This window comes from Odocoileus virginianus, chromosome 9, assembly GCF_023699985.2.
Source record: "Odocoileus virginianus isolate 20LAN1187 ecotype Illinois chromosome 9, Ovbor_1.2, whole genome shotgun sequence".
Lineage (NCBI taxonomy): Eukaryota > Metazoa > Chordata > Mammalia > Artiodactyla > Cervidae > Odocoileus > Odocoileus virginianus.
The window spans coordinates 66,267,404-66,292,874 of NC_069682.1; the positions used below are offsets into that span (position 1 = coordinate 66,267,404).

Below are 25,471 nucleotides of genomic sequence, written 5' to 3' on the forward strand. Positions count from 1 at the left end.
TGTGTGAAGTCTATGGGACAAATGGCAATGTATCAGGTGAAGGATGCTTCAACCCTTCCCTCCCTCAAGAGAGGAGCTTCAGGAAAGCAGTGAAAAAGAAAGAGAGGATCAGAACTACAACAACTGTCATGGATGCATTATATGTATTGTCTCACTTACTCTCCCTACATTTGGGGGACATATATCATTAACCATGTTATATATCTTGAGATGCTAAGAAACCAGTTCAAGTTCACACATCTGGGAACAACCATAGCTCAAAGCTAAGCCTGTCTGCTGCCTGATTTTTTTTTCTATCCCATGCCTCACTAAAACCACCCATGTGCAAATATTAGTTTAACAGGGTGTGTACACAACTAAATATGATTTCTTCCAATTCATTCAGAGACGGAATTTTTCCTAACCCAGCTCTACCTGGATCATCCCAACTATTATGATGTGATTATACTGCAAACACAAGGACTCATTCAGAATAGCATCTGCCTTCCAACTGCTCTCAAGAGTTCAGGAGCTGGAAGAGGAAATGAGACATAGAGAATGATCACCCTTCTACTTCCCACTTCTCTTATTTAGCTCACCATTTGGCAGAGGCATCATGCAGGTTAAATATGCCCCCAAATGATGAAAAGGATTAGCAAGGAAAGAGGCTTCTCTCTGCATAAACAGAACAGGCACAACAGCACTGCCCAACAAACGGGGGCTTCTGAAGGATATCTGCGTGAATTTGCCACACTTGTTTTGCATTCAACTGTTAATTATGGTCCTTTCAACTTCACAATCATGGCTAATGGTGGTGGGGATGCAGAGAACAGTGGATTCAGCAGACCTCATTCTGGGAAGAGTGGGAAAGAAACAATGTAAAACTGCACCCACCCGCTGTTTACAACCGAGACAGCTACTCTGGGGTACCATTTGGAAGATTTGGAGGAAATCGAGGCTGCCCAGGAGCCTGAAGCTTGGGAAATGAGACAGCTGGGCAAAGTATTACTGCTATGATGGAAGGAAGGTCCTTTATGGCTCATCTGTCTATGGGGAAAATAGCTCTGAGCCATCTCTCTCATGCTACACTAAATGGAAATTCAGACTTTACTCACACTTACTTGGTGCCTTTCAGTATTCGAGATCATTTCTCATTTAGTCTTTGAAATGACTGTGTGAAGTGTGTATTGCAATTTCAATTTTATAAGTGAGGAAACTGATACTCACAGACAACAAGAAGCAGTTTGCACTCTCATCCATTCATCAAATGATGACTGTTATACTATGTGTTAAATACTGTACTCAGTATGGAGAATACAACAGCAAACAAGAGTTCCTACTTCCTGGAGCTCTAAGTCTAATGAGACAGGCATGCACTGCAAACAAACAAAAACAAGTGCAATTAAAAATACACACAGTGTTGTAAAGAACAGGTCAACAAATAGTGAGGGCTGATGTGGATGGTTCTTAGATAATATGGTTGGAAAGTTCCCAGAAGATATGACACTGAAGATGACACCTGAAAACTGAAAAGGTACTAGTTCTTCAAAGAAAGAAGAAGAGAGACTAGGATAAAATAACAGCCTGTGTGAGACCCCTGGAGTGAGAAAAATATATTGGAATGTATGAGAAACAGTGTCTTAGAACATGGTTCAAGGGAGGAAAGGTAGTTGAAATGTAGCAAGCATGGTTTAACTATATCTGGAGCACAATTCTAGGTTCTGGGCATTCCTTTCATGGAGAGCATTGTAAAAAGGAGTCTGTCTATGAGAGAATAGAAAATATAAACAGAATTAAAGAGGTATAGAAATCATAGTGTATGAGAAATAGAAGTAATTGCATATTAAATATCAATGAAAGATGGCCTGGGTGGATAGGGATTCTGGCTGATACTGTCATATTTTCTCCAAAAGGCTGATGTGGTAAAGAACAATTCGATTTGTTCAAATCAATACAAGTGTCCAAGACTATAGAGTTAAGGAGGCAGAATCTGGCTTTATAGAAAGGAGAAAGTTCTAACTATTGTACTTGTTTAACAAAGGAAGCAACTTTTTCCTCCAAAGAACTGCAGTGGTCAAGCTGAGGCTATATAATGCCTTACCAAGAACATTTTATTAGAAATTTCTATGTTGGCTTCTGGTGTACATAAGATGACACTTCAAAATCATCCAATTCTAAAATGCTATAGATTTGTAATGGTTGTACCCAAAACAAATGGTTACAATGTGGCCTAGTTCCCTACAGGCGCTGAAAATTCAGCACCAAGGACAGTGCTTCAATAGCTGGGACTGCCCTTTGCTATCACTATTTTTAAGAAAGCATAAATAGGCAAATGAGGTATTACTAATGTGATCAAAATTCCCAACCTAAGTGCCTGTAAACAATTCACACTTCATGAAAGTGGCTGGGAGGACTCTGAGTACCTGTCTCATAACACATAATACTTGGACTCTCCATAGTGTTTGGAGGACTCAACTGAATTATTCCACATTTATATAGTTCACTGTGGAGTTTACCAAATGTCTTTACTCTTATCCTAATAATAGTTAAGATTAAATGAGTGACCTCCACATTTCTAAACCTAATAATCTGACATATTATTTTACTTCTCCCTCCCTCCTTCCCTCTCTCCCTCTTTCTCTTCCCTACTAGAATATAACTGCTATGAGGGTAGGGATTTCTTTGTCTGTTTGGCTTACTGCTTTATGCCAAGCACTCAGAGATAAAAGTGCCTTTTGGCGGGGCACATACTGTGCTTGCTAGATGTTTACTTAGTTAATCAATCACATCTAACTCTTTTAATAGGTAACTTAAAAGTCACCCAGTTACGGGATTTTATCTGTAAGTAGTCTGACTGTAAAGGCTAAATATCTAACCACTCTGCTAAGCTGAAAAACTATCCTTAATATTCATAGAATAAATATATATGGCCCCTAAAATTCTCTTACCCTGTTCTGATGTTCTAGCTGAAACTTTAGATGGAAATGGAAGCAATGAAATTGATTGATAGTAAATCATTCAACCTTGCCCACAACCATCCTGCAACAAATGGCCATTTCTGCTTTCCTTTAATTCATTTTAATGTAATATAACTTTGCCCTAACCTTTGTTTTTAATCTTCTAGAGATATAGATTTGCTGAATTCTGGTTTTTACTTGACTCAAGACATTTTACCCCTTCATGAAGAGAGCAAAGCATCACTTTAAAAAAATCAAATAGAGTGCTTCTGTTTTCTGGCTTGCTTTATAGTTACTGATTTTCATGTTTACTTATAGTTTCCTTTGTTTCTTCCATTTTCTTTGTAGATGGCTGTTTTCTGGCTTTCTATGATAGATTAGAAGGCTGCCTTTATGTTTTGAAAAAGAATACTTAAAAAAAAAACTTTGGTATCAAAAATAAAGTAGTCATTATTTATTCCATCCTGTCCAAAGTGGGAAAATTAGCAGATTTTTATTTACATTCATCAATTCTTCAACTCTTTCTCAGTTTCTGTTGATATAACAGAATTACATCCCCAGATAACAGCTGTAAATTTTTTATATCTTTAAGTAACTGTTTTTTAATATTAACCTCTTTGCAATGTGTTTAGAACAATTATTTTAGCATTAATATGATATTTAATTAGTTTCCAGGCTCACTATGTGTCTTTTTATTTCATATTTCTCTCTGCGATTTCTTTCTTTTGATTCATTGCTTGGCCAACTACTACTGTCTGTATGATTTTATAGAAGCAGGGCCGTTGGGAGCCTCTGGATGGTGAGAATGTCTTTGTGATGCGTTTACATAAGAACAACAACTTGACCGATAAGAAATTTGCAGGCTATAACATTTTCTCCTCAGAAATCCTCCAGGCTTAACTGCATTGTCTGCTCCCCTTTATGATACAGAGCAAGCTGAGGGACCAAGCAGGGGCTTGTCAGGCTGAGGATGACTTTCCTGTTCCTATGTCTCTTTTACCCAGCTCTTTTCAGTAAAAGTTAATACTATACAATAATTTGAAATGGTGCGTAGTTTTTTTTCTTGCTAGAAAGATACAATACTCTGAGTGCCCAGCTCCCACAGCTTTTCCCTCTATGTTCCTGTGAGGCAGACTACACCCTCACGACACCTGGCATAAACAACCATCCAATTGCTCACCTGCTTGGGCTTCACTGCAGCCAATCTTAGGCCCCAGATGAGGGTACACATGGTGTGGGATCAAAGGCACGAGTAACTAAATGGTCATGTTTATCTTGGAACCAGGAGTAGAAACTGCCTCTTAGATGAGATAGCTTCAGAGTGGGGTGACTTTTTCCCCTAAAGGCAAACCCTCATGTCTTCAAAAGGGGGGTCTAGGGCTTCCCTGGTGGCTCAGTGGTAAAGAATCCACCTGCCAATGCAGGAAACACAGGTTCGAGCTGTGGTCCAGGAAGATACCACCTCTCAGAGCAACTAAGCCCGTGTGCCACAACTACTGAGCCTGTGCTCTCGAGACCATGCACTGCAACAAGTGAAGCCTGGCCGCCTGGAGCCAGTGCTCCACAAGAGAAACTACCACAAAGAGTAGCTCATGCACTACAACTAGAGAATATCCCCCACTTATCACAAGTAGAGAAAAAGCCTGTGCAGAAGACCCAGCACAGCCAGAATAAAGTAGTTTTTAAAAAAGGGGATCTACTGTATGACGTCTGGGGAGCAACACCTCCAATATTCCGCCTACCTCATCTGCTGCTCTTCTAGGACCTACCATGCTCAGGTTGGAGAAATTGCTCCTGGGGTCCAGTTTCCTAGGTTCTGTAGACTTGGTCTGTTGTTGGGTTTTTAGGAGAATCTTGGGAGGAATGTGATAGCAGGTGACACAAATGCAGCTATGACTCTGTTCCACAGCATGGAAACCCAACAGCACTTCTTGATATGTTGCCAAGAGCAGGGAAAGCCACTCTTTCTTAGGTCTGTGCTGAACCAAGAAACTGGCTAATCTGGCTAATATGGGATACAGAGACGGGCTCCCAGATGCTTCTGGCCATTTTGACATCTTCTTCCTCAGTGTATCAGAGTGTTGTATGAAGAGGCCAGATTACAGGTGCAAGGCAGTCTGGCAGCTTCTTTTTTTGGTTTTATACTCTCTGTGAGGAATGTTCCTTGAACCAGCAATGGATGCAGAAATGAAATACCAATGTGGAATCTATAAATGGTTATGTGGACGTTTTAAATGTGAAGTAGTTTCTCAATCCAGGTTTCTCATAAAGTAACGACGGCCACTAACAGACTAGACTATCTTGGCCACCCAGCACCTACCCAAGCTATTCTCTAAACCTTCAACAGCAAATCTTGCTTTTGTTTCAGGTTTTCCTACCCCAGTGAGTTTCTCACTTTTCCAGACACACTGTGGAACATGACACATACCAGATTCCCTTATGGTTACAGAAGCTCTTCGAGGGCACATACTACATAATCTTAATATGAACTACAGGGCTTAGCATATGTCACTGTTCATTATATATCTGTTGAATAAAATATGGCAACTTGGAATATGTCCATAAAAACATCATAGGCGGAAGATACTTGAGTACAAGAGGAACTAAAGATAGTTAGCTTGCAGAGCATAAGACCAGATGGGTTTGTATATGTCTAGAGGAGAAGTGAACTGAAAAAAAAAAAATACCACCTAAGAAGGTGATTGCATTGGCTCTACTGGGACCTAAAAGTATGGATCAAGAGCAATGGGTGGAAGCTATAATAAAAGATTTACTTAAGTCAGTTAAAAAACAAAAAAGCCCTCAGTCACAGCCCCCACAAAGATCAGCAAGTTATCATATAAAGAAGTGAGTTATTTGTTACTGGAGTTATTCAAGAATAGGCACTGACATCATCAAATACCAGATGCTGGAAAGGGTGTGGAAGAAAGGGAACCCTCCTATATTGCTGGTGGGAAAGTAAACTGGTGCAGCTACTGTGCAGAATATTATGAAGGTTTCTTAAAAAACTAAAAGTAGAGTTGCCATATGATCCAGCAACTCCACTCCTGGGCATATTTCCAGAGAAAACCTTAATCTTAAAAGATATATACATCCTAACGTTGACAGCAGCACGCTACAATAGCCAAGATATAAAAACAACCTAAATGTCCATTGACAGTTGAATGGATAAAGAAGATGTGGTATACACACACAATGGAATCCCACTCAGCCATGAAAAGAATGGAATAATGCCATTTGCAGCAACATGGAGGGGCCTACAGATTATCAAACTAAGTGAAGTAAGTCAGGCAGAGAAAGACAAATACCATATAATGCTTATATATGGGTTCTAAAAAATATGGTCAAATGAACTTATTTACAAAAGAGAAACAGACCCACAGACATAAAGAACACACTTATGAACACACTTATGGTTACCAAAGGGGGAAAAGGGTAGGAGAAGGACAAATTAGAAGTTTGGGATTAACATATTCAAACGATTATATAAAAGACAAACAACAAGGTCCTACTATATAGCACAGGGAACTAGATTCAATATCCTGTAATAAACCATAATGTAAAAGAATATGAAAAATATATGTATATGTAACTGAATATATATATATATATATGTGTATGTGTGTGTTACTGAATCACTTTGCAGTACACAAGGACATAACATGACATTATAAAACAACAACACTTCAATTTTTTTAAAAAAAGGAATAAACACTAACATCTGTTAGCTGTGATATTGTTATGTTGACTGAAGCACTGTCTTGTGTCTCGGGGAAGGGAGGGAGATACTGGATGCCCTTTCAGATCCTTTCCAGCCCTGTGATCTTGTGATGTTATGACTGACACCTCTTATTAACCAAAAAAAAAAAAAAAAAGACAGACACAGAAAAGGTTACCTTGTCTTTGAGAGAAAAATATTTTCTAACGTGACTACCAGTAACAAGAAAGTGGTTAGTAGTCACTGATTAACTAAAATAGGTATGTTCAGGGCATTCATAGAAATCACATTTATAGGTATTCTTTTATAGATGAGAAAATTAAGACTCAGATCTGAGTGTGACTTTCCCAAGTGAAACGCCTTTCTATCCTCTAATTCAGCGGTCTGAGAACATTTTCTGTAAAGGGTCACAGAGTAAATACTTTAGGTGGCAAAGAGTCTCTGTCGCAACTACTCAAGTGTACTGCTGTAGCATCAGAGCAGCCATGTACTATGAAAATGAACAGGCATCACTGTATTGAAAAAACAACCCCCTCCGCCCAACAAAAGGCTGATCTGGATGCTTTGGTCCATGGGCCTTCATATGGCAACCTCTCTGTAAAGTGATGCTGACTTCTCATCTAAGAATGGGAAAACAAGGCAAGAAATGGCCTCCATTTGGCCATACTTACTCCGTTTGCTTTGCTGAGGGCCTGGAAGTAGATGCTGTAGCTTTTCAGAGGGGAGAGAGGAGGGTTCCAGTAGCCATTGTATGTCTTGTTGTCACCCACTGTAAATGGCTGGGTGACAGGCAGGTTGGCAGGCTTCAGTTCGGCAGCAAAGTAGTGTAGAGAATCAAGGCTGGAGGCGTTCCTATAGCTCACCGGCACTGAAAAGCACTCGATGATGTCAGCTGCCCTCCGTGACTTCTGAAGCCGCTCCTCCTTGACAACCAGCTGATAAACACTGAATAGGAAAGAGGAGAGGCAGATGAGCAACTCTCTGGAGGGATGAACTTGTTATTTACCATCATCACTATGACTGAAACCTCCCTCCAGAGTTTCAGGCTTCTAAACCTGCCACTTTGCAGAAACAGATCTCCATTTAGATGTTCCAAAGGGCCAGTTCACACTGGATATGCCCAAAATGCAACTTGGTTTCAACCCCTACAAACCCGCATGCTCCGCCGCCTCCATTTCTTTCCTTAGCGAGGGGAGCACTGTTCATCAAGTGACCAGATCTTGATTCTGGGGGCTCATCCTCACTTTCTACCTCCTTGGTTTTCACTCTGCTCCTCTAATCATCAAGCTCTGTTGACATGACATCAGCAATTTGCACCTGCCCTTCCCCTTTGTTCTCTTCCCATTATATTGCAGAGGTGGGGCACTTCCCCATCTCTTAGCTGAACTCAACTGGTCTCTTCGCCTCTAATTTATGTGATCAACTCACCAGTCAATCCACTGACCTCCCTAAACATAAACATTGTCACTCTTCAAGCACTTTGACAGACTCTCCACTATCTGAACGATATAATCTAGACTCCTCATCCTGGCACTTGGGGGCACTTTGTGTCTGGTTTGTAAACTACCTCTCAGAGAGTCTTATGGTAGGCCCCTGATTGCAGCTGCTCCAGAACCCCTGTACTGCACAAACATCCTTTGGATCCTATCCCGTGCCATCACCAACTGGTGCTTCCTCCACCTGCAGTGCCCTCTCATTCTACCCACTTCTGCCTGTGGAAGCCTTTCTCTAAAAGCTGAGCCTGTCTTTCATCTCCTCCATGCAGCAGGTCTAGGTCTTCCAAATGTGAATGAGTAGGTCTTCCCCCCTACTCAACTCTCCTACCACTGGTTAATGGCTGTCTGCCTGGGACAGCAATAACGTGAGCTTGGATCTGCTGTTTCTCTGGCTGGACAGTGACCTTTAAGACAGTGGCAGTTGTGGCTTAGTTGTCTCTGCTTCACTCTCTCTCTGTCCACACACCGCTCAGCAGATTGCCTGATACCTGTGTGCTGATCAGTGAATACTTGTTCAAGTGGACCAAACTGAACTAAATTGAAAAGAAGCCAGAAACCCAATCTGACGGAATGTAGAAACCCAATTCAAGAGAAAGTGATTCCTCTAAGCTCCTGTCTAGTGATTGCACACATTTCCTTCAGCTTAGAAGGAGGTAAGAAGCTGTTAATGTGTGAAGAGAGATGCCCAAGGCTTTATTAAACACCAACTGTAAGCCAAATGTGTGGGCTACGGAGAGAAGCAAATCATCTCTCCAGGGGTCAGTCTGTAACCCCACTGCCCCTTCCTCTCCACCAATCTAATTACTGAGGACTCACTTGTCAATTCAACCAAACTCAGCAGCCAGACCAGAGATGAGGGTGCTGAGGCTGCGAGGCAGAGTGCCCCATGAGTGTCAAACTGCAGCAAGAGTAGAGTGCCGTATCTTTTCTTTTTCTCTACCTTCCTTCCTACTCCATAAGCCGACAAAATGAACAGAGGGCCTTCTAAGCATTTTGTGTGTTTGTTTTACTCGGCGGCTGAAATTGTACAGCTCTATCCCACCCAGCCTCGTCTGAAATCACAAAGGCTAGCAAAGGGTATCTTTTTGGGTTAAACTGTGTTGTCAACATACGGTTTCCATACAATTGGGATTAATGTGCCAGAGCACAGCCAGCAGCTCCCTGAGGCCCACTGTGTCTACAGCTTGTCCGTTCAGAGGCAAACGCGCAATTGCGGCCAGAAAGCTGTAAACTATTTTGTCATATAAATCTTTCTGCCAGGAATCTAGCCTCTCTGAGAGATCTGGGACCTCTGATTAAGGAGGAGGAAGGGAAGAAACAGTCACGCGAACTGTGCAACCTTCCTTCCCTTGACACACATGCTTTAGGAAGAGGTCGGAGAAAGAAGCAAGAGAGTGGGCATTATTTGTGTTTCTGTGCTAACTTCACTCTCATCATCATTCTCTTGGAAACCTCTTTATTGAAGCTCTTTGCAGCATGCTGGTGATGATTAATCACACCTAAGTGAGAACACCTCCCGCAATCACCCCTCCCGTGACACCTTCTCTACTTCTCTCAATGAGAAGGTGGACATTGATGACCATATTTTCTTCGTAATTTTTCCTAAGGGTCTCTTCTTGCAGGACCTGAAACCTGGGCAGTAGCATCATCTCAATGCATAAGGCCAAGGCTTATCTGCACCTCTTTTCACCTCCTCACCTTCAACGTCCAACATTCATCCTCTTTCTAATGTGACTGACAACCCGCACCCCTCTCCTTCCTTGACTTTAATGACCCAGGCTCGCCAGCAACTTCTGTATTTTAGTTTCAGTGTCTCCTGAGACAAGAAAACTCTACTTTGGTCCCAGACCCAAAACCCCAGCTCTCAGAGGACAGTTGTCTTAGATGCCTTTAAGAGCAAAACCTGTAGGCACCTCTGCAAGCTTTGGAGAACTGTGCCGCTGGACCCTAATGCCTCTTCTGCTGTTCAGACTGATACGATAGGTGATGACTCACGCTTCTCTGACCACTCACCACTGACGGGTACCAACATCCTTTCAGACCATGACTCCATCACAGACATAGCCTGTGATGCCCTTTCTCTACCCGGGGAAGAGACTTCTAGTCAAAGGCTGAATCCATCCATGGTCAGTTGATTCCTGACAAAAATTTCAAGACAATTTGATGATAGAGGGATAATCTTTTAAGCAAATGATGCTAGGTCAACTGACTATCCACACACAAGAATCTAAACTTAAATTCACATTAGACATTTCTCTGTACAGCAGTAATTAACACAACATAAGAAATTATCTATACTTCAATTTAAAAAAAACCTTGTTCACAAAAAGTAAACATTAAAAAAAAAAGTTCACATTATACAGAAGAACAGAGAGAACACGTCATAACCCTAACTGTAAGAGCTAAAGTTATAAATTCTCTAGGACAAAACATAGGAGGAAATTTTCATGACCTTGGATTATGGAAAGTGTGTGTGAGTACAACACCAAAAGTATGATCTGCGAATGGAGGGAGGGAAAGATCAATTGGATATCATCAGATTTTTAAAAATTGGTTTCAGAAGGTGCTATTCAGCAAATGACAAGACAAGCTATATACATTGAGAGAAAATATTTGCAAATTTTATGTATGATGACTCTCCTCCAACATACATAATGATCCATTAACAGTCAATAATAAAAACACAAATTACTCAAATTGAAAGTTGGCAAAATATTTGACTAGACATTTCACTAAAGGTAAAATACAAGTGGTTTATAAACTCATGGAAAAGATGGTCAATTTAAAGAGCTATGACCAAGACGGTGGAGCAGGAAGATCCAGAGCTAAAGCTCCTCCCATGGGTATGCCAAAATTACTACTACTTACAGAGTAGCTATCGATGAAAGTGACCTGAAGACTAGCAGCAAATATTTTCCAAAACTGAAGATATAAACAAGAAACCAAATTTATATGTGGAATCTAGAAAGCAAACCATTCAATATTACAGTAATATCAGATTAATCCAAGTCTATGCCCCAACCACTAATTCTGAAGAAGCTGAAGCTGAACAGTACTATGAAGACCTACAAGACCTTCTAGAACTAACACCAAAAAACAAGATGTCCTTTTTATCATAGGAGACTGGAATGTAAAAGTAGGGAGTCAAGAGATACCTAGATACCTGGAATAACAGGCAAGTGTGGCCTTGGAGTACAAAATGAAGCAGGGCAAAGGTTAACAGAGTTTTGCCTAGAGAATGCAGTGGTCAAAGAAAACATCCTCTTCCAACAACACAGGAGATGATGACTCTACACATGGACATCACCAGATGGTCAATACCAAAATCACATTGATTATATTCTTTGCAGCTGAAGATGGAGACGCTCTATACAATCAGCAGAAACAAGATGGGGAGCTGACTGTAGCTCAGATCATGAACTCCTTATTGCAAAATTCAGACCTAAGTTGAAGAAAGTAGGGACAACCACTAGACCATTCAGTTCAGCTGAGTTGCTCAGTCGTGTCTGACTCTTTGCAACCCCATGAATCACAGCATGCCAGGCCTCCCTGTCCATCACCAACTCCCGGGGTTTACTCAAACTCATGTCCATCAAGTCAGTGATGCCATCCAACCATCTCATCCTCTGTTGTACACTTCTCCTCCTGCTCCCAATCCCTCCCAGAATCAGGGTCTTTTCCAATGAGTCAACTCCTCGCATCAGGTGGCCAAAGTATCAGAGTTTCAGATTCAGCATCAGTCCTTCCAATGAACACCCAGGACTTAATTCCTTTAGGATGGACTGGTTGGATCTCCTTGCAGTTCAAGGGACTCTCAAGAGTCTTCTCCAATACCACAGTTCAAAAGAATCAATTCTTCAGTGCTCAGTCTTCTTCACAGTCCAACTCTCACATCCATACATGACCACTGGAAAAACTATAGCCTTGTCTAGACAGACTTTTGTTGGCAAAGTAATGTCTCTGCTTTTTAATATGCTATCTAGGTTGGTCATAACTTTCCTTCCAAGGAGTAAGCATCTTTTATTTTCATGGCTGCAATCACCATTCAAGTATGACCTAAATCAAATCCCTTATGATTATACAGTGGAAGTGACAAATAGAGTCAAGGGATTAGATCTGATAGAATGCCTGATGAACTATGGACAGAAGTTTGTGACATTGTACAGGAGACAGGGATCAAAACCATCCCCAAGAAAAAGAAATGGAAAAACACAAAATCTTTGTCTGAGGAGGCCTTATAAATAACTGAGGGAAAAAAAAAAAGAGAAGTGAAAGGCAAAGGAGAAAAGGAAAGCTATACCCATCTGAATTCAGAGTTCCAAAGAACAGCCAGGAGAGATAAGAAAGTCTTCCTCAGGGATCAATGCAAACAAAGAGAGGAAAACAATACAATGGGGAAGACTAGAGATTTCTTCAAGAAAATTAGAGATACCAAGGGAACATTTTGGCAAAGATAGGCACAATAAAGGACAGAAATGGTATGGACCTAACAGAAGCAGAAGATATTAAGAAGAGATGGTAGAATATACAGAAGAACTATTAAAAAAATATCTTAATGACCCAATAATCATGATGGTGTGATCACTCATCTAGAGCCAGACATCGTGGAATCCAGAGTCAAGTGGGCCTTAGGAAGTTATCACTATGAACAAAGCTAGTGGAGGTGATGGAATTCCAGCTGAGCTATTTCAAATCCTAAAAGATGATGCTGTGAAAGTGCTGCACTCAATGTGCCAGCAAATTTGGAAAACTTAGCAGTGGCCACAAGACTGAAAAAGGTCAGTTTTCATTCCAGTCTCAAAGAAAGGCAATGCCAAAGAATGTTCAAAGTACCTCACAATTGCACCCATCTCACACGCTAGCAAAGCAATACTCAAAATTCTTCAAGGGTAGGCTTCAATAGTACATGAATCAAGAACCCAGATGTTCAAGCTGGATTTAGAAAAGACAGAGGAACCAGAGAATAAATTGTCAACATCCACTGGACCACAGAAAGAGCAAGAGAATTCCAGGAAAACATCTACTTCTAATTCATGGACTACACTAATGCCTTTGACTGTGTGGATCACAACAGACTGTGGAAAATTCTTCAAGGGATGGGAATACCATACCACCTTACCTGCCTCCTGAGAAATCTGTATGCAGCTCAAGAAGCAACAGTTAGAACTAGACATGGAACAACAGACTGGTTCAAAATTGGGACAGGAGTACATCAAGGCTGTATATTGTCACTGTGCTTATTTAACATATACGCAGAGTACATCATGAGAAACGCTGGGTTGGAGGAAGCACAAGCTGGAATCAAGATTGCAGGGAGAAATATCAATAACCTCGGATATACAGATGTCACCATCCTTATGGCCGAAAGTGAAGAGGAACTAAAGAGCTCTTTATGGAAGTGAAAGAGGAGTGTGAAAAAGCTGGCTTCAAACTCAACATTTAGAAAACTAAGATCATGGCATCCAGTCCCATCACTTCATTGCAAATAGATGGGGAAATAATGGTAACAGTGAGAGACTATTTTTGGAGGCTCCAAAATCACTGCAGATGGTGACTGCAGCCATGAAATTAAAAGACATTTGCTCCTTGGAAGAAAAGCTATGACCAACCTAAACAGCATACTAAAAAGCAGAAACATTACTTTGCTGACAAAGGTCCATCTAGTCAAGGCTATGGTTTTCCCAGCAGTCATGTATGGATGTGAGAGTTGGACTATAAAGAAAACTGAGCACAGAAGAATTGATGCTTTTGAACTGTGGTGTTGGAAAAGACTCCTGAGAGTCCCTTGGACTGCAAGGAGATCCAACCAGTCCATCCTAAAGGAAATCAGTCCTGAATATTCATTGGAAGGACTGATGCTGAAGCTGAAACTTCAATACTTTGGCCACCTGATGCAAAGAGCTGACTCACTGGAAAAGACCCTGATAGAAGGCAGGAGGAGAAGGGGATGACAGAGGATGAGATGGTTGGATGGCATCACTGACTCAATGGACATGAGCTTGAGTGAGTTCCGGGAGTTGGTGATGGTCAGGGAAGCCTGGTGTGCTGCATCTATGGGGTCACAAAGAGTAGGGCACAACTGAGAGACTGAACTGAGAAAGTAATACAAACAAATGTAATATATGCAAAACTGAAACAAATTCACACAGTAAACACACTAGTGCTTACCAAAGCAGAGAGGTAAGATGGGGGGTGGCAAATTATGGCTATGGGATTAAGAGATATGAACTACTATGAATAAAACAGATAAACAATACAGTTTATATTATATATAAACTATATTGCTTATTATATAAACAACTGTTATACTGTTATATTGTTTATATAATACAGTTTAATATTTTATAAATAAACTGTATTGCACAGGGAATTATAGCCATTATCTTGTAATAACTTTTAATGGAGTACAGTCTGTAAAAATACTGACTACGCTGTACACCTAAAACTAATGTAATATTGCAACTCAACTATACTTCAATAAAAATAAAAACAATAAAAAAATAGAAACACAAAAGAAAAAACAACAACAATTAACCATAATAGAATGGCTATCAGTAAAAAGGCAGACAATTGCAAGTGTTGACAAAGGTACTGGAAAACTGGAACTTTCACACATTGCTATGTGAAAGTCATATGGTGCAGTCACTATGGCAAGCAGTTGAGAAGTTCCTTAAAAAGGCAAACACAGAGCTTCCATTCACCAAGCTATTCCATTTTTAGATATCAATCTAAGTGTGTGTATATAAAACCTTATATACAAATATTAATAGCATTATTCATAATAGCCAAAAATTAAAACAATTTTAATTAACAAATAAATAATATATGATATATTCATCTAATGAAATATTATTCAACAATAAAAGAAACAATTTACTGATATACTCTACAATATGGCTGAAGGTCAAAAACGTTATGCTAAATGAGAGAAGCCAGATGAAAAGGACTATATTATATGACTCTATTCATATGAAATGTCAAGAAAATGCAAATTCATAGAGACATTACTCAGATTAGCATTTGCCTGGGACTGGAGGTGTGAGCAGGAATCAACTGCACTTGGGCACAGGGTATTTTATGGTATGATAAAAATGTTCTAAAGTGAGACTGTGGTGATAGTTGTACAACCCTACAAATTTACTGAAAATCACTGAATTGTACACTTAAAAATGAATGAATTTTATGCTATGAAAATTATACCTCAATAAAGCTGTTAAAGAAATGAGGGAAATGGACTGAATAATCTTGGTTGTTCTTTCTACCTTCAAAAGAGTCTGTGCTTTAACATTCAACTATGCACACATTTTAATACAAAAATGCGATGATAAACCTTTGCTGTTATTGTACAAGATGGGCTAATAAACAAGCATGAGCTTTGTAATCCCCACAGAATCTAGCTTTCCAATTACATTCCCCACATTAAGGTCACTTGGAACTATGAAACTGAAATTTACAAGGACATGTCTTAGTTAGCCAACCTTTACTTCAAGACTCTGGGAATACGTTTTTGTTCACGATTCACTTAGTCACAACAGCCATCAGAGAAGGCAAAGAAATGGGGAGAGGAATACATTTCTAGTGTCAGAGTATGTCAAAGCATCTTTCCCTGGCTTCTGACAACTGTGTGATCTACTGCCCACTCCGTCTTTCATGTATTTATTCATTTATGCATCAGATATTTATTGCGTGACTACACTGTGGCAGGTCAAAATTTGAATGCAACATGGCCCCTGGGCACTAGGAACTCAGGACTGAGATGGGGAGACATACTAACTGTTCAGTACAATTCAGTAAGGGGAGGACAGGAGGAGGACCTGGTCAGGGAAGGATTCTGAGAAGAAGGGTGCTTACAGGATAGTGGTGAGGCTTAAAGGAGATGGTGTGTCTGCAGGGTTCTTTCTAACAGTAAAGTGCTGTTTATAAAAGTTGACTGGAGCCAACTGAACTGCTGAATGCATTATTATTACAGTGTTATCAAATTAGACCACAAAAATTTGCCTGGTTTTCCATTTGGACTCATCTCCTGTGACTGAATTGCCCTTAATAAATTTAACAAAAGTGGATTTTGAGTAGAAATTTAGAGGACTTAATACTGGGTTGGCCAAAAAGTTTATTCAGGTTTTTCTAGAAGAGGTAAAGCAAAAACTTCAATGAATTATTTTGCCAACCCATCATGCTGGGTAACGGGGCCATATCAATTCAACTGAAGAGTTCACATTAAATTTTAATTATTGTCAAATGAAACCAAAAGAAATCTTAAAATAAGAAACCAGACAGCCTTCTGATGATGGCCAGAGTGTCATGCCATATCTTCTCTAATATTTAAAAGTATAACTAGCTTTAACTGAGCATGTACTTACTGGGGTGGAGAAACATTTCACATCAAAATGCCTGGCCCTCACGTATTTTCTGTTAATCATCAGTCCTCTCTCATTTGCAATATGACACATAAGTAACTACCATGGTTCTCACTGCAATATATATCCAGAATTTGACCCCTTCCATCATCTCCAAGTTATGACCCTACCAAGCCCCCATGATCTCTTGACTGGATCTACTATGGACTATGATCTACTGCCATAGCTTCCCAATTGGTCTTCCTGATTCTAATCTTGCCTCCAGCAATCTCAAAATAGTGGCTGTAGTGACCCTTTAAAAACATGACCAGGTCATGACACTCCTGTGCTCAAAGGCTCACTCACCTTGAGTGAGTGCTAGTGCCTCGGCTGCATCCAGCTCTTTGCAACCCCATGAACTGTAGCTACCCAGGTTCCTCTATTCATGGAATTCTCCAGGCAAGAAGACTGGAGTGGGTAGCCCTTTTCCAAGGGATCTTCCTGACCCAGGAATCAAACCCAGGTCTCCTGCACTGCAGGTGGATTCTTTACCATCTGAGCCACCAGGGAAGCCTTACTTAGAGGAAAAGGCAGTATCTTTGTAATGTCTCCAAGGCCCTGTTATGAGATGTCTTTGCTATTCCTTGAACACCCTCTAGGCATGTTCTCATCTCAAAGCCTTCGATTTGCTGCCCTTGATGCCTGAAATGCTCTTCCCTCAGATATAAGCAACCCTTTGAAGGTTTGCTTCTTCACTTCTGCCAGTGAAATCAGACATGATCACCGTATTTAAAATAGCAACCCTGGGACTTCCCAGATGGCCCAGTGGCTAAGACTCTATGTTCCCAGTGCAGGGAGCCTGGGTTCTATCCCTGGTCTGGGAGCTAGATCCCACATGCCACAACTGAAGATCTCATGTGCCGTAACTAAGACTTGGCACAGTCAAATAAATAAATATAAATAAATAAATGTAAAAACTAAAATAGCAACCCCAACTACATTATGCCTTATTAAACTTCCCTGCTTAATTTTTCTTGGCATCATTTATCATCATCACGCCTGCTCTGTGTGTGTGTGTGTGTGTCTGTGTGTTTGTGTGTGTGTGTGTGTGTGTGTGTGTGTGCGTGCGCGCATGCGCGCGTATGCATCTAGGAGGTTAAGTCATTTAAAGAAATGACTATAAGCACTGCAAATGTCAACCTTCCTTGAGCAAAAAGCAACTGGATAGATATGGGGCCAGTTAGCTGATATTTAGATAGATGGCCATGCTTTAGTGCCCTTTATTGCACTAAAAAACCAAGGTGGAGGTTTTAGTTCTAGCTTTACCACTCACTAGCTCTGTCTGACATGCCGAGCAAATAATTTCACCTCTAGGACTTGTATCTAAAATGGGGTAATTTTGGCCAATGCAATAAGACACCAAACAGAAGAGATATACATTTTAGAGAGGAAAGCAATTTATCATCATTTGTAGATAATATGACTGTGACCTAATATATTGAAGAGAATCAAGTGAAAGACTTTTAAAATTAATAAAAGAATTCAGTAAAGTGGTTTGATAGAAGATAGAGATAAATAAACTGTACACCATGAAAAACAAGCTAGAAGACTTAAGGGAAAAAACACCCTTTCAGAAGTCCTTTAAAAAAAAGCTAGTTCAGTTCAGTCACTCAGTTGTGTCCGACTCTTTGCGACCCCATGAATCGCAGCACGCCAGGCCGCCCTGTCCATCACCAACTCCTGGAGTTTACTCAGACTCATGTCCATTGAGTTGGTAATGCCATCCAGCCGTCTCATCCTGTGTCATCCCCTTCTCAAACATGAGTTTGAGCAAACTCCAGGAGATGGTGAAGGACAGGGAAGCCTGGTGTGCTGCAGTCCATGGGGTCGCAAAGAGTCAGACTCGACTTAGTGACTGAACAGCAACAAAGATTCTAGAGGACAGGTGTATGTCTGTCTTGTTTCCTACTATATCTCCAGGGCTTAGCTCAGTTTCTGCTCTAAAAATATTTGTTAAATGATTTAATGCTCGACCGCCTCCCACAGGGGCATTCTAGTGCCCAGAGTTCAAGGTGACACAGGATTAAGGTAGCTGACTTCTATGTGACATTGCTTCTGCTGTCACCACGGTTGTCCTGAAAGCCTTGCTGGCTGGCACTGATCAGTCTCTTCCCTTCTTGGCAAATGCCCAAGCAAGAGTCTCAAAATAATTCCAGAAAATGAGTGTTGAGCCACCCTCAGTGATCTAGAGCTTAAGAACAAAAGCACCCAGACTTTTCCAGACACCAGGCATTGCCCTCTGAGCAGTGACATTTATTTTCATTTTTTTCCAATGGAAATGTCACCAAAATAGATCACGCGTGACTTTGCTCCTAGGGAGGTGGTATGGCTAGACTGAAGTGAGTGTTGGCTTCGGGGTGGCTGAATGCACACTTAAGTGTTCCATTGGTTGGGTCAACGCACTTAGCTTCTGTGTATCTCAGTTTCCGTATCTGCAAAATGGGGAAGCTACAACCGCAGTGCTGTGAGGAGGCAGACAGTTTATGCAGAGTGACAGGCACACAGCCAGTGTGTGCTCAGCAAATGGAAGCTGGCCAGCTCTTTCAACTGGAAAATGTGGGATCTCAAGGGCTTCCCCAGTAGCTCAATGGTAAAGAATCTGCCTGCAAAGGAGGAGACGTAAGACATGTGGGTTCGATCCCTGGGTCGCAAAGATCCCCTGGAGATCGCAAAGATACTAGAACCTACTCTAGTATGCTTGCCCGGAGAAACCCATGGACAGAGGAGCCTGGCAGGCTATGATCCATAGGGGCGCAAAGAGTTGGACACGACTGAAGTGACTTAGCACATGTGGGACCTAATGGTACATTTTTTGGGTGAACCAGTATGGTAATATCTCAGTGCATGAAAGTGAAAGTGTCAGTCCCTCAGTCGTGTCCCACTCTTTGCAACCCCATGGACTGAAGCCCACCAGGCTCCTCTGTCTATGGAATTCTCCAGGCAAGAACACTGCAGTGGGTTGCCATTTCCTTCTCCAAGAGATCTTCCTGACCCAGGAATCGAACCTGGGTCTTCTGCATTGCAGGTGAATTTGGTACCATCTGAGCCACCGGGGAAGTCCAATCTGAGTGCATAGAGGGGAGATAATGGCAACATTGCTTGAGAATAACAGGAAGAAACATAGCAGTTTGGTAATCTACAGTAACAGTACGGTAATCCTTATCTGACGTTAAAAAGCCACCATCCGCTTTGGTTCATCACAGGTAGAACAGTCCTGGAACAACTGATGTGGGGAATATAAGGCAAAAATTATACCCTCACTAATGCCACACATACTGTCTGATGACCTGAAGACCCAACTGACTTAGGATAGACACTGTTCAAGGTCTACAGAACAGGCAGAAAATTCAAACTGCTGGCAACTCATTCTATTTGCTCCACTGTCCACAATTTCTGGAGTAGGACCAGGGTGGAAAACAGGTAACTAGACCATCTCAATAGCCTCCTTCTTGGCTGATCTCCCTCCAGTATCATAAAAGAGACTCTGCATGTGGCTATTCAGTGGATTTCCAGTGCCCCCTCTCAGTTCAATTCAGTTCATTCGCTCAGTCGTGTCTGACTCTTTGCGACCCCATGAATCACAGCACGCCAGGCCTACCTGTCCATCACCAATTCCTGGAGTTTACTCAAACTCATGTCTATCGAGTCGGTGATGCCATCCAGTCATCTCATCCTCTGTCATCCCCTTCTTCTCCTGCCCCCAATCCCTCCCAGCATCAGGGTCTTTTCCAATGAGTCAACTCCTCGCATGAGGAGGCCAAAGGATTGGAGTTTCAGCTTCAGCATCAGTCCTTCCATTGAACACCCAGGTAAAGATAACACAAATAATGGTTGATTCATGTTGATGTATGACAGAAATCAAACCAATATTGTAAACCAATCAATTAAAAATAAATATTTAAAAAAATAAAGAAATATACAGACCTGACAAAGGAAGAGGAAAAAAAACCCACAACAACAACCTCTACCAAGTGATACAAAAGAATATCTCTAGTGTCCAGCACAGGGCTTGGCAGAGTGGGTGTTAGGTTATTGTGCAGAACTACAGCTGAATAAATGGACAGAAATGTTTAAGTCCTGGATGAAAGCACCACATATTGTTAAGATTCAACTATTGCCAAATTGATATTTTCTTTCTTTGGGAAAAAGTAAATAGTATAAACTATGAGGTCAGTTAGGTGACAATTCGAAACCCTGAAGATATAGATCACCTCAATTTTGAAATCTTAACAATATCAATGGGATTATTTGGGTTTCTTTGTTTAAAATAGGAAATATAGTCAAGAACCTATTTTTAAACAAAGGAATGTGAGTGAAAAACCACTACTAGATAATAGCTCATATTAAGGGCATATTTGGTAACTATTTAATTATCAAAATAATTAAACAACGGGTACTGGGGTATGATCAAAAGAAAATGGAAGAGGGGTGTGCGTGTGTGTGTGAATTTCATTTATAGAAACAGAAGCAATGCAAGTCAGTGGGAAAGAGAAAATTTTATCAATAAACAGTGTTGGGAAAATTCCATAATTATGAGAAAAAACTCCACATTTAAGGCCTCATCATACATGAAAAACTACATTATATTTGAATGGTTCAAAATTCGTTTACTTAAAAATTTCAGGATGGCATGGCAGTCCAATGCAATGTGTGATTCTTGACTGGATACTGGACTTTCAATTTCCTGAGCGTGACGACTATACTGTGGATACAGAGAAGACTGACTTTTTCTGAGGATATACAAACTAGAGCCTTTGAAGAGTCATGATTACTACAGCTAACCGGGCAAGGATTTGAGAGATCAGAAAAACAGACACAAAGTAAACCGACAAAGTGTTCGCAACTGGTGAACCTGGGGGAAGGATGCAGGGTGTTTATTGTGCCACGCTTCTAACAGCCTGGAGATTTGAAAAAAAATCACCTTGAGTTGAAAAAAAATCTTTTTAAGCCTGATAATAGAACAATTCACAAAAGAGAAAAGGAAAAAGCTCCGTATGTGTACATTTGAAATGTTCGACTATATGAATAAAAAATAAAGAACTAGGAATGCTACTTTCAGAGAATATGATAGAGGAAGAAATAATATTTTATACTTAAGTAGTCAATATTTGGGACAGAATATCAAAATGATGAGGGGCATTCACAAAAATCCAAAAATTCTCTCTACATGAAAAGGAGTACACTGCATTACCTCTGTATAATGAGATAGAACCAGATATTATTAAACCAAAATTCTAAACAAATAAAAACTTCCAACTGGGGAAAATAAGAACTTTCCTAAGTAACTCTCATATCAAATAGGAAATCAAAACCACAGTTTCATACTCTTTAGAACTATTACAATGAGAACAATGATGTTTAATGCTTATGGGATAGGACAAAACCTGTTTTGAGAATCTGAAAAGCCTTTGTTATTAAACAAAAAAGAATGACAATAAATTAATTAAGCATTCCATAAAAAGAAAATTAGAATAAACAACGCTGGAGCCAGATGGCTTTTCCAAAGATTTCTTTCAGTCTTTCAACAACTGATAATTCCCATGTTATATAAGCAATTACATAAGACAGAAAAAGAGGGAGAACATCTCAAATTGTTGCAAATTATTCCTCTAATATGCTATTAAATTCATTTCCCCATAAGCAGATAATTTACTTCAGGTACACAAGACAGATTAGTGATAAAAAAAAATCTAGGAAAATAACACATAAATAAAGTCAAGCAGAAAATCAAAATGGTCACATGACTAGATGGCAAAAAGGCATTTGATAAAGTTTAACATCCCTTTCTGATTTAAACAGGCACAAAGACAACTGGTGAAGCAGAGATATTTTTATTATGATGTTTAAAAATATCTGCTTCAAACCTACCACTAACATCACACAAAGGGAAAATTTACTGGAGGGTAAGTCTTGGAGGTTGCAGTAACACAGACAGGTCAACTATTGACATCATTTGGCAACAATGCCCCCAATGCAACATAACGTAAAACCAAAATAAGACCTATTACAACTGGGAAAGGAAGACATAAAATTATTTACAGATGATGTGATTATTAGACTGGTGAACCAGATACTAAAATTTAATTAAAGAAACTCACAAGAGGTTTCAGCAAACAAAATGGATATTACATGTACACACACACACACACACACACACACAAGGTTTCCCTAAATACCAGAAAAACCCAGTTAGCAAACCAAATGGTGGAAAGAGCAGAAAATACCATAATTTTAACAAAGTAGCTCCAGATGTCATCTACATGGAGGGATGATGCAGATTTCCTGAGAAACAGTGAAGACTGGGAGGGGAAAGAGGCCTGCCCTCTTTCAGTGTGGAAAAGCTCATGCTCATGTAACCGTTTCAGATTAAGTGCTAACAGTTTTGAATCAATTAAAACTAAATTCTATTGGGGATTATTTAGGGAACAAAGTGACAAAATCATTTTAAACTTCACAGAGAAACAGAAGAGTGAAAATAGGTAAGAACAGTTGGAACAACAAGGATCATTAAGAGAGGACCAGATATTAAAATGTCTTGTAAAACTGTAATTTAAATGGGTGGTGCAGATGCAGTGATCAACAGAGAGACACCTAATGGAGCAGGGAAGGCAAACCAAGAATATAGTGTATGTGTGCTCAGATGCTTCGGTTGTGTCCACCTCTTTGCAACCCCATGGACTGTAGCGCGCCAGGCTCCTTTGTCCATGGGATTCTCCAGGTAAGAATACTGGAATGGGCTGCCATTCCCTCCTCTAGGGGAATCTTCCCAATCCAGGGATTGAGCCCACATATGTTACGTCTCCTGCATTGGCAGGCGGGATCTTTACCACCAATGTCACCTGGGAAGCCCAAGAATATCGTGGGATATCCATAAACACACAAACACACCCAGGCAGCATCACAAGTCAGCAGTACAGTAAGAAGTATTCAAGAAGTGTGGGGCAAATCTTCTAATAATTTGGAGAAATAAAATAATATGTACCTAATAAACATCATTATTATGTTAAAATGATAACAGTTATTATGATATGAGGCAAAAGTAGAATGCAACTTTGTAAGGGAGGCTCAAATCTATGTTCCACTTAATGTGGTAAAGAAATATGAAAAAAAACCCCACCCCAAATATTAATATTTTATGATGGATCACAATGACGTTTTCCTTTTTTTTCCCCTATAATTTCTACAAGCTCATTTTTGTTACAAAACTAAATTAAACTTTATTATAAATAAAATGGTAGGGCTTCCCAGTAGTCCAGTGGTTAAGAATCTGCCTGCCAATGCAGGGGACAGGGGTTACACCCATGGTCCGAGAAGACCCCATATGCTGCAAGGCACCTAAGCCCATGTACAACTATTGACTCCGTGCTCTAGAGCCACAACTAGCAAAGTCCATGCAGCCTAAAGCCCATGCTCACAACAAGAAAAGGCACCACAATGAGAAGCCCATGTAACACAGAGAGTAGCCCCTCCTCTCTGCAACCAGAGAAGGCCCGTGCCCAGCAACAAAGATCCAGTGTAACCATAAATAAAATGATGAAGTTATATTCACTACCTCACTATTGTGATGGGGATCAGAGATAATTAAGAACATGAAATAACTCTGAAAATAATTGTTTAATATATTACAACTAGTTGCAGCATTACAACTAGTTCCCCACTGGGGAAAAAATAAATAAAGCTTTATTCCTCTAAAAAACAAAACAAAAAACCACAGAAAGGAAGCTAATAATTACTGATATATATTATGAATTGGGCAAAAATCCTCTTTATTCCCTTTACTGCTCATAGCAATCCTAAGGCATGAAATTGTTTAATGGAATTAATTAATTCATGAATTGTTAAACAATTTGTGAAATTGTACCATATTCTTAATTGACAAATGGATTTCTGCACATGGGTGACATGGCATGATCCATGCCTAATACACTTCTATCTTGCTGAGAAATGTGACTTTTGAATTTTTAATAAATATACTCCACCCCTACCTAACTTCAGAAGTGTTATTTTCCAGGTTCATGTTGAAAAGTATCATTTTAATCAATCAAATATACAATAATGTATAAAAAAAACTTAACAATCACCACTGACCAACTAGCTTTAATAGCTAACACTAACGGCTCATTTAAACAACAACTTTAAGCAGACTTAACTAATAAACAGTGTTTAGACAAATGACTGCTAGGAGAAGCAGAATGCTAAGGTTTTGTTACTCACTGGCCCATGAACCAATGGTGTCCTCATCACCTAGGAATGTGTTAGCACTGCAGAATCTCAGGCCCCAAGCCAGATCAGCTTTCCTGGTGGATCAGATGGTAAAGAATCTGCCTGCAATGCAGGAGTCCCAGGTTTGATCCTTGGGTTGGGAAGAACCCCTGGAAAACGGAATGACTACCCACTTCAGTCTTCTTGCCTGGAAAATCCCAAGGACGGAGGAGTCTGGTGGGTTACAGTCCATGGGACTGCATAGAGTTGGACATGACCAAGCAACTAAGCATGCATGCCAGAGCTATTGAACCAGAATCTTCATTTTAAAAGATTTAGGTTACTATATTTACATATTAAATTTTGAAAATCCATAAAGTCAAATAAAACAATTTGGGGAACTGAAAAATCTTCCTTTTTTATTTTGTTCTGTTTTTTTAGTAAACATTCTGAAGCTTTTTATTTCCCTGCTGGAAAGTCAGGCTGTTTTCCTCACCCCAGGCTTCCCAATACTTTCTTCTTCCTCAGATGTCCTGGGAAGCAACCACTTTACCCTCCTGCCAAATTCTCACCTGAAATGTCATTGCTGTTTTCCAGAGTTGCTTTATGTTGTGAAAGGAGCAAAGAAAAAAAAAGTTAAGTTGAACAAGGCTAGCTTCCACAGGGAGTCAGTCTCCAGACTTCACGACAAAACCCACAGTGATGCTTTCACAGAGGAAGATG

General features: G+C 40.2%; 1 protein-coding gene across 16 annotated transcripts in view; it reads right to left on the bottom strand.

Annotated features, from left to right (window-relative positions):
* Positions 1–25,471, bottom strand: part of PTPRT (protein tyrosine phosphatase receptor type T) — a 1,083,381-nt gene that overhangs the window by 232,938 nt on the left and 824,972 nt on the right. For all 16 annotated transcript variants that reach the window (XM_070472652.1, XM_070472647.1, XM_070472651.1 and 13 more), the window contains exon 12: positions 7,326–7,599. In XM_070472652.1, coding sequence (XP_070328753.1) covers positions 7,326–7,599 — 274 coding nt within the window. The remainder of the gene's footprint in view (positions 1–7,325; positions 7,600–25,471) is intronic.